The following is a 15,487-nucleotide window of genomic DNA, read 5'->3' as shown; positions in this document are numbered from 1 at the left end:
GTGATTTTCCGGCGTTTTTGAAAATCTGCCCTCTCCCTCCTCCCTGTAAGCCGCCGGATCATTGTAATTATTGTATTAGGATCAAACGAGTTCAAGTTGATACAGTTTGTCTTGCGAATCCGAGGGGGTCAACCCCTTTGGGCTGCCCGGGAACTGTCTACTCTCGGCTTCGTTTCGCTCACGGCTCGATGCCACCCTACTCCCGACCCCCCCTTACCCACCCCAGGGCACCCTGTGTGGCCTCTGTGGCAACTACAATGGGCGCGACAGCGACGACTTGACAGCGGCCGACGGCTCCACGACCGCGTCCGTGCTGGCGTTCGGCAACAGTTGGAGGATCAAGGAGAGCTGCGCCGTCATGACGGAGGCGGTGGAGCCGTGCCAGCAGAACCCGCACCGCCAAGCGTGGGCGCTGCGCCAGTGCCACGTGCTCGCCAGTGACGTCTTCAGCTCGTGCCACGACCACGTGAGTCGCCTACGGACGGCGTGGACAAGGCGGGTCGAGGGGGAGGGGGCTGGCCGCTGGTGGCCTCTGGAACTCGGCACGCAGCCGTAAAACCCCCTCGGACTTCCCGTGGGTCGTCGATGGTTCATGATGTGAAGGCAGGAGTAGCAAGTGGAGGGGTTAATGATATAAATAAACACCCAAATTTCTCACCACAGAGCCTAGGCAACTGTTGACACTGGTTCTGGCTACCTTTCTGCTTGTCTGTGGTTTCCCCGTCGCCGGGGTAGTTTGCACCAAACAACGACACGCATAAGAGGTTTTTTTGGGCTAGATCATGTAAATATAAATGCGTCGTTAAATCCGCCACCACCCGACACGGCCACAATTATATTTAACGACACGTTTATATTTATGCAATCTCACCCAAAAAACCTCTTATGGATAATATTGGTTGCGAAAGCCTACGTGTTAAACGAATTATACACCTTTGTTCAACGCTGTTTGCGGCTGAGTGATAACCATACGTATTGAATGGGTGTTGGGGAGCAGTGGCTGTGCGGGTAGCGCGATGCGCTATGATCCTGGTGACCCGAATTTTATGCCTACTGACGGCCACTAACACCAGTGACGATTATCTGAACTGGTCCTGGGCCTCCCCTAGGTCGACTCAGCCTGTGTAAACATCGCCACTGGGGAAATAAAGGACAGCCCGGCGTGGTGCGGGCCACCCATGCCTTTATGTACTGTGCTGGCCTTCATAGGTGCCCGCTAACAGGAGATCTTTGTTTTTGTATTTGTCTTGACCGTGCATGCGAGGAGGTGTGTGATGTGTGTGCTGACCGTTCAAGTATTGGACTTTCCGATGACCGGTACCAGCAGTGTCAAAATCGGACTTTCTGCAGGAGGGTCAGGAAGGATGCTGCTGGGGGGTTGGAGGCAGTCACCCTCCAGCAACAACGAGGGGGCAGAAGAACGACGCTCACAACATTGAGCGGAGTGCCGGGCGGCTAAAACGCAGACAGTTAGCGCAGTATGGAGCACAGTTGGTGCATCTGCCAGTCATTTCAGTCAGTCAACCCATGGCACCTTGGTCTGTTACGTGACCTCCTGCCAGCGGGCCTTCGACACTTTACGCAACCTCTAAGTGCACTTAGCATGGCACAAGCGCGCCTCCGTGGTAACGTAACCGCTACTTAGTGGTGAACGGCGGTTGTTGTTGTTATGTGGACGCCCTCGACACCCGACGCGGCTGCTCCTCTCCCTTGCCTTTCTGTTGGCGACTGATCGCGGATTTTTAATATTACCTCGCTCCCCTTGTCCTGACCCAGGTGGACCACGCGCCGTTCCTGGAGGCGTGCATTCGCGACTCGTGCGCATGCGATGGTGGCGACTGCGAGTGTTTCTGCACTGCAGTGGCTGCGTACGCCCAGGTCTGCAACGAAGCTGGCGTGTGCATCAAGTGGAGGACGCCCGACCGCTGCCGTGAGTAGAACGCATGCAACAGGGGGAGGGGGGGGGGGTAGGTGTTCAGCCAACACCCACCCGGCGATCGTGTGAGGGTTCAGGTCCCGTTGACGGCTTGAGCGGCAGCGGCGAGATGTCTCTCTCTTGGTTACCGGGCAACTCTTCTCCGTTCACGCACACTCCCGCTTATATCTGCCTGCTCATTCCGAGTCCCCTTAAGCCCACCGCCTGCCCGGCGCCAGGTGTCCTCATTAATCCCTTATCATCACCCCCCCCATCTCCCGTCACCCCGTCGCCAACCTCCAACCTCAACGTTCCCACCTGTTCGACCTCGATTGCACCCACTTCTCCCCTTAATGACTGTCGGTTTGTCCGACAAAAGCAAAACATTAAAGTAAGATTTGGTACAGTACACAAATTAAAAAACTAGTATCTTGTACTAAAGACGAATTACCAAAATTATCAACAGAAGGTGTATATCAGATTAATTGCTTATGTGGCAGATGCTATATTGGACAGACGTGACATTACATCAGCGTAAGACTAAAAGAACACCAAATAAATGTTAAATTATCTAAAATAATTCAGTTTCCGACATACGGAAAACTCGGATTGTGGATATTTCTCGGGAACCCCTAACCCTTCCGTAACCTGGGGACTTGCCTGTATTTACTATACTCGCTTAACGAGCAAATCACTTAATGACCGATTTTGTTGAACCAAATGCCGTCGTTAAGAGGGTATCTACCATATAGTCCACACCTCCGGTTAGCACGATTAGCTACGTACGGTGGGAAAGAAGTTCAACAAACACACACACACATACACATAGCCTGACGGTGTGTTTTTCGGGTCATACCACGTTTTGCTCCGGACGATTTTCCCGACATTTAGCTTCGCACGCTGCGAGCTTCTCTGGCAAATGATTTCCTGAAGAAGCCCCCAGCGCGCGGTGAGAAATGTTGGATGTCGTGCCAAGCTAGTGGTGCAACGCTACAGGTATCGTGGAGATCGATGCCAGTGATGAGTTTCTTACGATGTTACCTCTGTTAATCCCTCCCCTCCACACTACGCACCTCCCCCCGCCTTCAGCCGTCTTCTGCGACTTCTACAACGAGGAGTCGGAATGCACGTGGCACTACAATCCATGCAGTTCCCTTCCCAGCACCTGCAGCCACCTCCAGAAACTGAACCAAGGTTCCCTGCCTCCCATCGAAGGTTTGTTTTTACTGCATCATCACCGTCAACTCGTTAGCATCATACTAGTCATTCTTGTCGTAATTATAGTCATCATTACCATTATCGTCATCGTCGTTATCATCGTTATCGTCAGTATCAACATCCTCCGAATGCATACGTTTGTCCACCTCCTCTGATCTACTGACCCTGAGTGCAACCTTACAAAACGCTCCATTATGATGATAGTTTTGGTGGCAGTGGTGGTGCCGGTACTGATGGCATTGGTTGCCAATGTTAATAGCGGTCGTGGTGGTGTTAGTGGTTGGCTGCGTTGGCTGGGTTATGTAGCCTGCATGCTAAGCCACGACATGTCCAAGGAGCTTCTGGTTGGCCAGATATATGGGACTAAACGGGCATGGCACAGGCTAGAGAAGAGATGGACTGATGTGGAGCAGAAGTATGTGGAGCTGATTGGACTTACCGTCAACTGGTACGAGCAGTGTCAGGTTACTGCTCCATGCTCGCTGATTACCAAAATCGAATCGACCCAAACGTTCCAAACTGCTGCCCTTTGTGCCAAGCAACGCAAGAAGACGTCTCCCATTTTCTCAGTTGCCCAAAACGCGGAGCAATTTTTTTTATCGATTGATCTCTGGCTAAACCCTTCCAAAGTGGCGACACGACGCCACCTATAAACAGTTTAAAGCGATTTGAAGCATGTTTTATTTTCAAAATGGAAATATGGTTTGGGGGGGGGGCAGAGCTTTGTAACGTCACATTTGAGGGGGGGTCTGACTTTTTGTGACGCCGTGTGACAAGGGGGGGGGGGGGGGGGTCAAAAATTATCCAAAATCACGTGACGCCATTTATGAATGGCACCTTAGTCTTAGTAGTGACGTAGGGATAACGATTCACCGCTATTCTCGCTGCAGGCTGCTACCCGCACTGCCCGCCAGACACGCCATACTTGGACGAGAACACCATGCACTGCGTGCCAAAAGCCAACTGCAGCTGCTTTGTTGAGGATGACGTCATCCTGGCCGGGCAGCAGATCCACATCGCCAAGACATGCCAAATCTGGTGAGGTCCCTCTGCTTTCACCCACATTGACACCGCGTGCTCACGGATCAATATCGCGTCCATTTAACATGTTTTGTCTGTCCCTAATGCACGGATGCTGCCGTGGTGCGATGGGTTAGCACGGTGGCTAGGAGATGTTAACTGCCTCGCCTGGTATGCAGGAGGTCGTGGGTTGGATCCCGACCCTGACGCTTTTATATTTGGAGTTTGCGTGTCTCTCTGCTCGTGGTCACGTTGATTTTCCCCGGAGTCCTCCGATCTTTCCCTCCACATTTAGGAACACGCATTTAGAGTATTTGGTTGCTATATATTTCCACTTAAGCCAATTCGCTGGGCTCTCACTTGTGGACAAGGTGGCTTTTAATAAAAATAGCTATATAGGTACAGTGAGCCCTACCTGGTAAAAGAAAAAAATAATGATCATAGTTTATATTAGAATTAGTTCATAAAGCCTGTCTTCGCCAGACAAAAGGTTTCAATAAATATAATAATGAACCTGATGTTTCTTTTTACAATTTTTATCTACGATCAGACACTAACAACTACTAAAAAAATTGGGTATCTTCTGCAAAAAAAACACTAAAATGCGTTGACAACTTGATTCAACTTCTCATATTTAAAGACGTACCCATCGGAAATCGCTCAATTTAAAGACTACGTTCTTTGGAATTATTCAGATTTGAACATCATAACATGTGCATTTTTTCATTTTAAATCACTTGAATCCGACAAATCTAAAAAACAATAAAAGATAGAACAATGGTTCTCGCTTCAATTTTATTGCTGTTTAACGTTCTATCAAAAGAAAAAAACCCGCAATCTTATATTTTGAACGGTTTCTGCTGAATGACACGCACAAACATGTTTATTGAGTGCTTAAAATCGAGATTTGGGGGCCTTAAAAAAGAATCCGTGATATTCAGATTGTTTCTTCTGCTAATTGTGTCCTAAAAGTTACCTGGGTACCACATTTCAACTTTTGCCCTTGTCGGAATGTACGCTAGAGGTTTTAGAGACATAGGGTCTTTATTTATGTAGATAGTTTATATTATGATAATTTACAGTCCTGTAACAACGTAGGTCACAAGGTAAATCCCCAATCGCGGCAGTTGCAACACAAAAGAAAAACGAAAACATTCGGTCGGAACATCGCTTGCGTGATAATTTAAGTTGAATGCAGCAGCAGACGGCACACGTACACGCACTGGTGATTTAAAAGCCATCGGTTTGTACGGAATTACTGAACCTCTTCCACTGGACACCGACGGCCATCCATGCGCTCTGCTAGAGCGCTCGTTCTCTCCAGTATCACATTCATTTTGAACATTATTTTACAAATACAGCTGTATGTGCTTGTATAATTGTCCTTGTTGTGTGTCTTCTCTGTGTGACTGCAGCACATGCGACAATGCTGAGCTGCTTTGCGAAATACCAGGTACCCAAGGACAGCCATTCCTTTATGTCAGGGACAGGGGGAAACCTTTTCCTTAAGATGTCATGTGACATGCCCAGGCACGATGGGGAGACCGAGGCTATGGTCACAGTATCACCTTTTGTTGTCTCAAAATCACCTTTTTGCGTCCGTGTCATTAGCAGATATAATTGCGATCTTTTTCATAATACGTAGCCACCCTCAAATGATTTGCGTAACCGATGCGATTAAACCAACATTGGTGGACTGCTGCGGCGTATTGCTCGGCATACTGGTCTTGCCATCCAGAGGCTGCCAGTTTGATTCAATCTCCCAGCGCAGAAGTTGAAAATATGGTGAAGGTTTCTCAAATCCCACCTCGCCTCTGTCCACCCAGCAGTGTGTTAGCAGTGGCATGAGCAATCAATTGCTCAAAAGCCAGTTATTACAACCCCCCCCCCCCCACCTGTAACGCTCACTAATATTTTATATTCAGATGGATGCTGTTACCACGAACGACTGTACGAGCTGGGCTCCTTCATATCAAAAGAATTCGACCCCGATGGGTACTGTGCGACCACCAAAACTTGCTCGCATCTCGGGGAGGTGGTAGACTCAGTGGAGTGTGGGATAACTCCCAACACCACTACCGCGACCGCCGCCGTACCGCCGCTCCCAACCGAGCCACCCATCGTCGGCTCGAGCACAGCTGTGCCCGACGTGGCTCCGACGCAACCGCCCAAGGGTCGTACGACCACGGTGGGCGCTCCGGTTGAAGGTGACACCACACAGCAGCCAACAGCAACGACGAGCGCGAGTCAAGTGCCCTGCTCAGGAAGCTGGTCTGAGTGGTACGACGAGCAGTCTCCGAATGCCGACAACGAGGGCGACGAGGAATCGTACCAGAAGGTCACAGCCTCGGGGAAAGTTGTCTGCGCGCCGGGATTCTTGGTGGAAAACATCGACTGCCGTGCGGACAAATACCCGAACACACCGTGGGAGGAGTTGGGCCAGACAATCACTTGTGACAAGGACGTGGGGTTGAAATGCTCACACACGGATCAGGCCATGCCATTCTGCTACAACTACAAGGTCAGGTTTTGCTGCTCGCTGATTTCGCCAGCAACCACTGCTCCTCTGTCAACAGCACCGACATCCCCAGTGCCAGATGAAGGTAACTTACGCTTTGATGGTGGTTTTCAGGTTCATTGATGTAATTCCCCCCTCCCCAATTTTATCCTGATTTTACTATTGGTGTCACGTCACAAGACGAATGGAACTCTGGCAGAGAAGTTCAATCTTTCGTGTTTGAAAACGGCCCACGAAAACGGATATTATAAAGCGACCTCACAAATCCCTTGAAGCTATTTTTAAGGTCCACACACAGTACACGAATTAACCTCCCACTCGCTCTGCTTATGAGAGTGAGGGAAATAGCATGGTAGTCCACCCGATATTTTTATCTCACAGCTGGAATTTAGCTAAATCAAGTGCGTAAATGATTGGTGACCGGGCAGTAAATAAATTCACTGCAATTGAGGGCGATATACATATCCACAGGCAACTGCCTGGAATCGAACCCAGGTTAACAGTGGTACCAGATCAACGCTGTGACCTCTGTGCCATCACTCCTGGGGCGGAGGGATTAAGTCGTACAGAGCAAAGACACAGATAATGCAAAATTGTTTATTCTTGCTTACATGTTTGCGATTATGTGAGCACCAAGTCACAAACCCTGAACGCTGGTATTAATCTACTATGTAAATAAAGACGTTGATCTGTATGTATCTACGTATCAAAAACCTCAAGGGTACTTACTGACAAGGTAGAAAGCTGACATTTGGTACATTCATAGCTTTTAGGACACAGAAAACCAATCAGAAAAATCGCCATTTTTAATTTTAAGGCTCCCAAATCTCGATTTAAATTACCCCATAAAAATGCTTGTGCTTGTCATTCAGAAATCGTTAAAAATTATAAGATTGCGGCTTTTTCCTTTGATAGATGCATTAAACAGCACGTAACATTGAAGCGAGAATCGTTGAGATTTTTCAGATTAAAATAATTTGAACAAAAACATACACAGTTTAATATGTTCAAATCCGAATAATTCGAAAACGGTAAAAGGTAGGAGAGCTTCCCCTCATGAAGTCTTAGGTGAATTATTTTTTGTTCTTTCCAAAAAAAACCAGAACGAATCTTTACATTGAGCAGTTTCCGATGGCTACGTCTTTAAATATAAGGAGTTGAATCAAGTTCATCAACATTTTTTTTGCAGAAAAATAGCAAATGTTTGGAGTAGTTGTTAGTGGTCTGATCATAGATAACACATTTCCAAAAAATCATATCAGGTGAATTATTATATTTATTGAAACATGTTGCTTGCACTAGTTAGTAATAAAACAATGTATTAATAAAAACAAGCCTGCGCATAAAAGGTGCAATGAAGCGTTGCTAATCTGTAAATCTGATTATCGGCCGACATTCACTTAAGAATTAACTGTAAATGGTATTTTTAAAAATGTTATTACCCGCTGGTTCACCCAGAATAGCTTCACTAAGTTTCACGACTCATTTTCAGGAGGGTCCTGCCAAGGTTTTTGCAGTCGGGGGGGGGGGGGGGGCGCTAATTGCTTCGTGAATTCCAGTTGAGAAATATGTGTAGCTGTGCAAACAGTTTTAATTTACGTATATCACATGCCATGTTTTTGCAGAAATCATCGTTCCACCAGTTGAAGCCACAAGGCCACCTGGGCCAACCACAAAAAATGGTAAATACCCATACAAGTAGGCAACATTATTACAGTTTTCAAGGTGCAACTTAAGTACTGATACACTACAAACAGTTTGAGAATGAATACAATATTGGAGTGTATCTTGGGATGTGTGATCTTTAGTCATCTGCCCAATGATAGGTCTTTGGCTCCAACTCGCTCCCTCCATCCTCCTCTGATCCGAAGCTTCCTCCATTTCACCACACGGCCCATCATTCTCTAAACGTCAAGGATCTTTTTTGATTACTCTTTGGTTCTTTCGGTAAAGTCATGTAGAAAGAAAATAAATTAAATAATTTCCACACAACTCTCTCTAAAATGTGCCAGTCTTGTTGGGTCTTTCATTGGCATGCTAATTTATCTGCTCCAGCAGACCCACCTCTATCTCTCACCCAACCCCTCTCTATTTAAAGCCTCGACACAGAGGCATTGGGTATCTGTGTGTCTATGTTGTGTGTCTCTCTTTGTGTGTCTCTGTGTGTGTCTCTCTGCTTGTTTGTCTGTCTGTGTTTTGTCTCTCTCTGAAATGTAGTTCTACCTGATGACGGTTGCTTGTGTTGCAATAGAAACGTCGTATTCTATTTTCTTTTTTCTACGTGCCTTTACCAAAAGAACCAAAGAGTAATTTCTGCAGTCATGAAAGCTCCGGATCAAGTTTGATCTTTTTTGTTCTTTCAGTTTCGGTCTCCTTTTCAACTTCCTTCCAAAACTACACTTTCACCTCCAACAAAGTGCCCAATACACATCGCTTACTTAACAGTCTCTTTAACACGTAGGCTTTCGCGACCGATATTATTCATAATCAACGTTTTTGGGTTTAGATCGCGTTATTTATAAATGTGTCGTAACCCTCCACCACCCGACACGGCCAATCAGTAAAAAAGTGTCACGTTGACAAAAGACAAAGAGTTCACTGCTTTAGCCCACCGGTGTATTGAAGCGTGTAAATGTTGTGGTTTCACGCTTCAACACATCGGTGGGCTAAAGCAGTGAACTATTTGTCTTTTGTCAACGTGACACTTTTTTACTGATTGGCCGTGTCGGGTGGTGGAGGGTTACGACACATTTATAAATAACGCGATCTAAACCCAAAAACGTTGATTATGATTAACAGTCTCTATTTGCATTTTACGACAATTCTTCATATCCACGTCGTAAAACTCTCCAGTGTTCTTAAGTCTTTCCTTCTCACAATCCGAGTTTCTGAAGAAGCAAAGCAAGTTGAACAAACCGGGTGGTCAGTCTGGTTCTGAACTTGTGGTTACTCACATTAGAACATTACCTAAGTAATACCTTTCAATAGATGATCCAGCACTCACTAATTGACTCCAGCCGCTCCTTGTCACTCTTCCATCACCACGACTATGACTACTGTTCCTGTGAACTTCACTCAATGATTCCTCCACCTATGTCAAGGATCTGATCTATCTAGATTTGAAGCTTTCGTGACTGCAAGGATTCATATTCTTAGGTTTTTTCGGTAAAGTCACGTAGGTAAAACCTAAGAATATCTGATCTATCTGTCTGATTTTTCGTCTCGTAAATTTCGGTGTTAAGCCAACAGATAGTTATAGACACCACCTCTTCTCTCACAATGCTCCACTTAGGAATTATATAATAAAGTCTCTGTCCCAAGATATTATATCCTTTCAAAAAGAAAACTATTAATTATTTAATACCGTTGTGTTGAAGGCTGCTTGGAATTTGGGGCCCATAGATCTGTGCTCAGCAAGCGTGATGAATACGTTTCTATAACCAAATTCATGATGCAGATTGAAAGTATCGTCTAAAACTTGACTTGCAACATTTACAAAGTGCAACTGAGAATTCGAGAAATATCTACATTGTGTCAACACCCAATCCCTGGCTTTTCTTCCAAAGTAACACCGAAACCCCCGGTTGACGAAAAGCCAACAAAGCCAGCTCCTGCAGAGAGTGGTGCTCCTCCTCCAGAACCAACTGCACCGAAGGACAAGACACCCCCACCTCCAACCTCCGGCAACAAGGAGCCAGAACCCTCACCTTCAGAAGGGCCAGGTGTGTTCATTTTGTAAGATTATATATATATATATATACAGGAAGTATACAGCTTAGGATCAAATCAAACAATGTCACCTAATTTGTTAGGTCTCAGAAACTAATAAAGACTTGTTAGTGGATAGTTTTGGATAGGTGACAATCTGTGTAACAGATGTCATAGGCTGAATATTTACAATATAGACTGCACAGAGCAGAATGCCACACCTCTTAATTGTGATGTACTTCCATGCTCCCCATCCCACATTCACAAACCCGCACTGAAGAGCATGATGAAACATCGTCAAATAACCCCCCCAACTCAGACACCATGGGGAGGCTTTTATTGAGCAGTGTATTGGCAAAGAGCTGTACATTATTTAGTATAACTGTCCAGTAACTTATTTGTAATACAGATTAAAGTATTGTCTGAAGTTTGCTTACAACATTTTACAAGATTCAACTGAAAATGCTTGAGAAATCTGCATTCCCTTAACATCCATCCTTTGCTTTTCTTTCAAAGTGCCATCGAAACCCCCTGTTGAGGAAAAGCCAACAAAGCCAGCTCCTGAAGAGAGTGGCGCTCCTCCTCAAGAACCAACTGCACCGAAGGACAAGACACCCCCACCTCCAACCTCCGGCAACAAGGAGCCAGAACCCTCACCCTCAGGAGGGCCAGGTGTGTTCATTTTGTTAGATTATATATATATACAGGAAGTTTACTGCTTAGGATCAAACCAAACAATGTAACTTAATTTGTTAGATCTCAGAAACTAATTAAGACTTTATCCTGGATAGGTTTTGGATAGGTGACAATCTGTGTAACAGATGTCATAGGGTGAATATTTATAATATGGACTTCACAGAGCAGAATGCCACAGTCCTTTATTGTGATGTACTCCCATGCTCTCCATTCCACGTTCACTAACCCGCACTGAAGAGCATGATGAAGCATCGTCAAATAACCCCCTCAACCCAGACACCATGGGGAGGCTTTAATTGAGCAGTGTATTGGCAAAGAGCTGTACATTATTTAGTATAATTGTCCAGTAACGTATTCGTTATCCAGATTAAAGTATTGTCTCAAGTTTGCTTACAACATTTTACAAGATTCAACTGAAAATGCTTGAGAAATCTGCATTCCCTTAACATCCATCTTTTGCTTTTCTTTTAAAGTGCCAACGAAACCCCCTGTTGAGGAAAAGCCAACAAAGCCAGCTCCTGAAGAGAGTGGCGCTCCCCCTCAAGAACCAACTGCACCAAAGGACAAGACCCCCCCACCTCCAACTTCCGGCATCAAGGAGCCAGAACCCTCACCCTCAGGAGGGCCAGGTGTGTTCATTTTGTTAGATTATATATATGTACAGGAAGTTTACTGCTTAGGATCAAACCAAACAATGTAACTTAATTTGTTAGATCTCAGAAACTAATTAAGACTTTATCCTGGATAGGTTTTGGATAGGTGACAATCTGTGTAACAGATGTCATAGGGTGAATATTTATAATATGGACTTCACAGAGCAGAATGCCACAGTCCTTTATTGTGATGTACTCCCATGCTCTCCATTCCACGTTCACTAACCCGCACTGAAGAGCATGATGAAGCATCGTCAAATAACCCCCTCAACCCAGACACCATGGGGAGGCTTTAATTGAGCAGTGTATTGGCAAAGAGCTGTACATTATTTAGTATAATTGTCCAGTAACGTATTCGTTATCCAGATTAAAGTATTGTCTGAAGTTTGCTTACAACATTTTACAAGATTCAACTGAAAATGCTTGAGAAATCTGCATTCCCTTAAGATCCATCCTTTGCTTTTCTTTCAAAGTGCCAACGAAACCCCCTGTTGAGGAAAAGCCAACAAAGCCAGCTCCTGAAGAGAGTGGCGCTCCTCCTCAAGAACCAACTGCACCGAAGGACAAGACACCCCCACCTCCAACCTCCGGCATCAAGGAGCCAGAACCCTCACCCTCAGGAGGGCCAGGTGTGTTCATTTTGTTAGATTATATATATATACAGGAAGTTACTGCTTAGGATCAAACCAAACAATGTAACTTAATTTGTTAGATCTCAGAAACTAATTAAGACTTTATCCTGGATAGGTTTTGGATAGGTGACAATCTGTGTAACAGATGTCATAGGGTGAATATTTATAATATGGACTTCACAGAGCAGAATGCCACAGTCCTTTATTGTGATGTACTCCCATGCTCTCCATTCCACGTTCACTAACCCGCACTGAAGAGCATGATGAAGCATCGTCAAATAACCCCCTCAACCCAGACACCATGGGGAGGCTTTAATTGAGCAGTGTATTGGCAAAGAGCTGTACATTATTTAGTATAATTGTCCAGTAACGTATTCGTTATCCAGATTAAAGTATTGTCTCAAGTTTGCTTACAACATTTTACAAGATTCAACTGAAAATGCTTGAGAAATCTGCATTCCCTTAACATCCATCCTTTGCTTTTCTTTTAAAGTGCCAACGAAACCCCCTGTTGAGGAAAAGCCAACAAAGCCAGCTCCTGAAGAGAGTGGCGCTCCTCCTCAAGAACCAACTGCACCGAAGGACAAGACACCCCCACCTCCAACCTCCGGCATCAATGAGCCAGAACCCTCACCTTCAGAAGGGCCAGGTGTGTTCATTTTGTAGATTTATATATATATACAGGAAGTATACTGCTTAGGATCAAATCAAACAAGTGTCACTTAATTTGTTAGATCTCAGAAACTAATTAAGACTTGATCCTGGATAGGTTTTGGATAGGTGATAATCTGTGTAACAGATGTCATAGGCTGAATATTTATAATATGGACTTCACAGAGCAGAATGCCACAGCCTCTTATTGTGATGTACTTCCATGCTCTCCATTCCACGTTCACTAACCCGCACTGAAGAGCATGATGAAGTATCGTCAAATAACCCCCCCCAACCCAGACACCATGGGGAGGCTTTAATTGAGCAGTGTATTGGCAAAGAGCTGTACATTATTTAGTATAATTGTCCAGTAACGTATTCGTTATCCAGATTAAAGTATTGTCTCAAGTTTGCTTACAACATTTTACAAGATTCAACTGAAAATGCTTGAGAAATCTGCATTCCCTTAACATCCATCCTTTGCTTTTCTTTTAAAGTGCCAACGAAACCCCCTGTTGAGGAAAAGCCAACAAAGCCAGCTCCTGAAGAGAGTGGCGCTCCTCCTCAAGAACCAACTGCACCGAAGGACAAGACACCCCCACCTCCAACCTCCGGCATCAATGAACCAGAACCCTCACCTTCAGAAGGGCCAGGTGTGTTCATGTTGTAAGATTTTATATATATATACAGGAAGTATACAGCTTAGGATCAAATCAAACAAAGTGTCTTAATTTGTTAGATCTCAGAAACTAATTAAGACTTGATCCTGGATAGGTTTTGGATAGGTGATAATCTGTGTAACAGATGTCATAGGCTGAATATTTATAATATGGACTTCACAGAGCACAATGCCACAGCCCTCTATTGTAATGTACTCCCATGCTCTCCATTCCACGTTCACTAACCCGCACTGAAGAACATGATGAAGCATCGTCAAATAACCCCCCCCCCCAACCCAGACACCATGGGGAGGCTTTAATTGAGCAGTGCATTGGCAAAGAGCTGTACATTATTTAGTATAATTGTCCAGTAACGTATTCGTAATCCAGATTAAAGTATTGTCTGCAGGTTGCTTACAACATTTTACAAGGTTCAACTCAGAATGTTTGAGAAATCTGCATTCCCTTAAGATCCATCCTTTGCTTTTCTTTCAAAGTGCCAACGAAACCCCCTGTCGAAGAAAAGCCAACAAAGCCAGCTCCTGAAGAGAGTGGCGCTCCTCCTCAAGAACCAACTGCACCGAAGGACAAGACACCCCCACCTCCAACCTCCGGCATCAAGGAGCCAGAACCCTCACCCTCAGGAGGGCCAGGTGTGTTCATTTTGTTAGATTATATATATATACAGGAAGTTTACTGCTTAGGATCAAACCAAACAACGTCACTTAATTTGTTAGATCTCAGAAACTAATTAAACTTGATCCTGGATTGGTTTTGGATAGGTGATAATCTGTGTAACAGATGTCATAGGCTGAATATTTATAATATGGACTTCACAGAGCAGAATGCCACGTAACTTTATTGTGATGTACTTCCATGCTCTCCATTCCACGTTCACTAACCCGCACTGAAGAGCATGATGAAGCATCGTCAAATAACCCCCCCAACCCAGACACCGTGGGGAGGCTTTTATTGAGCAGTGTATTGGAAAAGAGCCGTACATTATTTAGTATAACTGTCCAGTAACTTATTCGTAATCCAGATTAAAGTATTGTCTGCAGGTTGCTTACAACATTTTACAAGGTTCAACTCAGAATGTTTGAGAAATCTGCATTCCCTTAAGATCCATCCTTTGCTTTTCTTTCAAAGTGCCATCGAAACCCCCTGTTGAGGAAAAGCCAACAAAGCCAGCTCCAGAAGAGAGTGGCGCTCCTCCTCAAGAACCAACTGCACCGAAGGACAAGACACCCCCACCTCCAACCTCCGGCGTCAACGAGCCAGAACCCTCACCCTCAGGAGGGCCAGGTGTGTTCATTTTGTTAGATTATATATATACAGGTAGATTACTGCTTAGGATCAAACCAAACAATGTCACTTAATTTGTTAGATCTCAGAAACTAATTAAGACTTGATCCTGGATAGGTTTTGGATAGGTGATAATCTGTGTAACAGATGTCATAGGGTGAATATTTATAATATGGACTTCACAGAGCAGAATGCCACAGTCCTTTATTATGATGTACTCCCATGCTCTCCATTCCACGTTCACTAACCCGCACTGAAGAGCATGATGAAGCATCGTCAAATAACCCCCCCAACCCAGACACCATGGGGAGGCTTTAATTGAGCAGTGTATTGGCAAAGAGCTGTACATTATTTAGTATAATTGTCCAGTAACGTATTCGTTATCCAGATTAAAGTATTGTCTCAAGTTTGCTTACAACATTTTACAAGATTCAACTGAAAATGCTTGAGAAATCTGCATTCCCTTAACATCCATCCTTTGCTTTTCTTTTAAAGTGCCAACGAAACCCCCT

General features: G+C 44.9%; 1 protein-coding gene across 1 annotated transcript in view; it reads left to right on the top strand.

Annotated features, from left to right (window-relative positions):
* Positions 1 to 13,681, top strand: part of LOC133360683 (mucin-2-like) — a 41,435-nt gene extending 27,754 nt beyond the window's left edge. The window contains exons 21-30 of the mRNA XM_061579474.1: positions 227 to 466; positions 1,777 to 1,930; positions 3,005 to 3,130; positions 4,024 to 4,171; positions 5,569 to 5,606; positions 6,079 to 6,756; positions 8,297 to 8,353; positions 10,238 to 10,393; positions 10,896 to 11,051; positions 13,509 to 13,681. Coding sequence (XP_061435458.1) covers positions 227 to 466; positions 1,777 to 1,930; positions 3,005 to 3,130; positions 4,024 to 4,171; positions 5,569 to 5,606; positions 6,079 to 6,756; positions 8,297 to 8,353; positions 10,238 to 10,393; positions 10,896 to 11,051; positions 13,509 to 13,681 — 1,926 coding nt within the window. The remainder of the gene's footprint in view (positions 1 to 226; positions 467 to 1,776; positions 1,931 to 3,004; positions 3,131 to 4,023; positions 4,172 to 5,568; positions 5,607 to 6,078; positions 6,757 to 8,296; positions 8,354 to 10,237; positions 10,394 to 10,895; positions 11,052 to 13,508) is intronic.
* The last annotated feature ends 1,806 nt before the right edge of the window (positions 13,682 to 15,487 follow it).

The sequence above is a fragment of the Lethenteron reissneri genome, chromosome 69 (genome assembly GCF_015708825.2).
Source record: "Lethenteron reissneri isolate LAM-NWPU_2019-01 chromosome 69, ASM1570882v1, whole genome shotgun sequence".
Classification (NCBI taxonomy): Eukaryota; Metazoa; Chordata; class Hyperoartia; order Petromyzontiformes; family Petromyzontidae; genus Lethenteron; species Lethenteron reissneri.
This window is presented reverse-complemented; position numbering and strand designations above follow the sequence as displayed.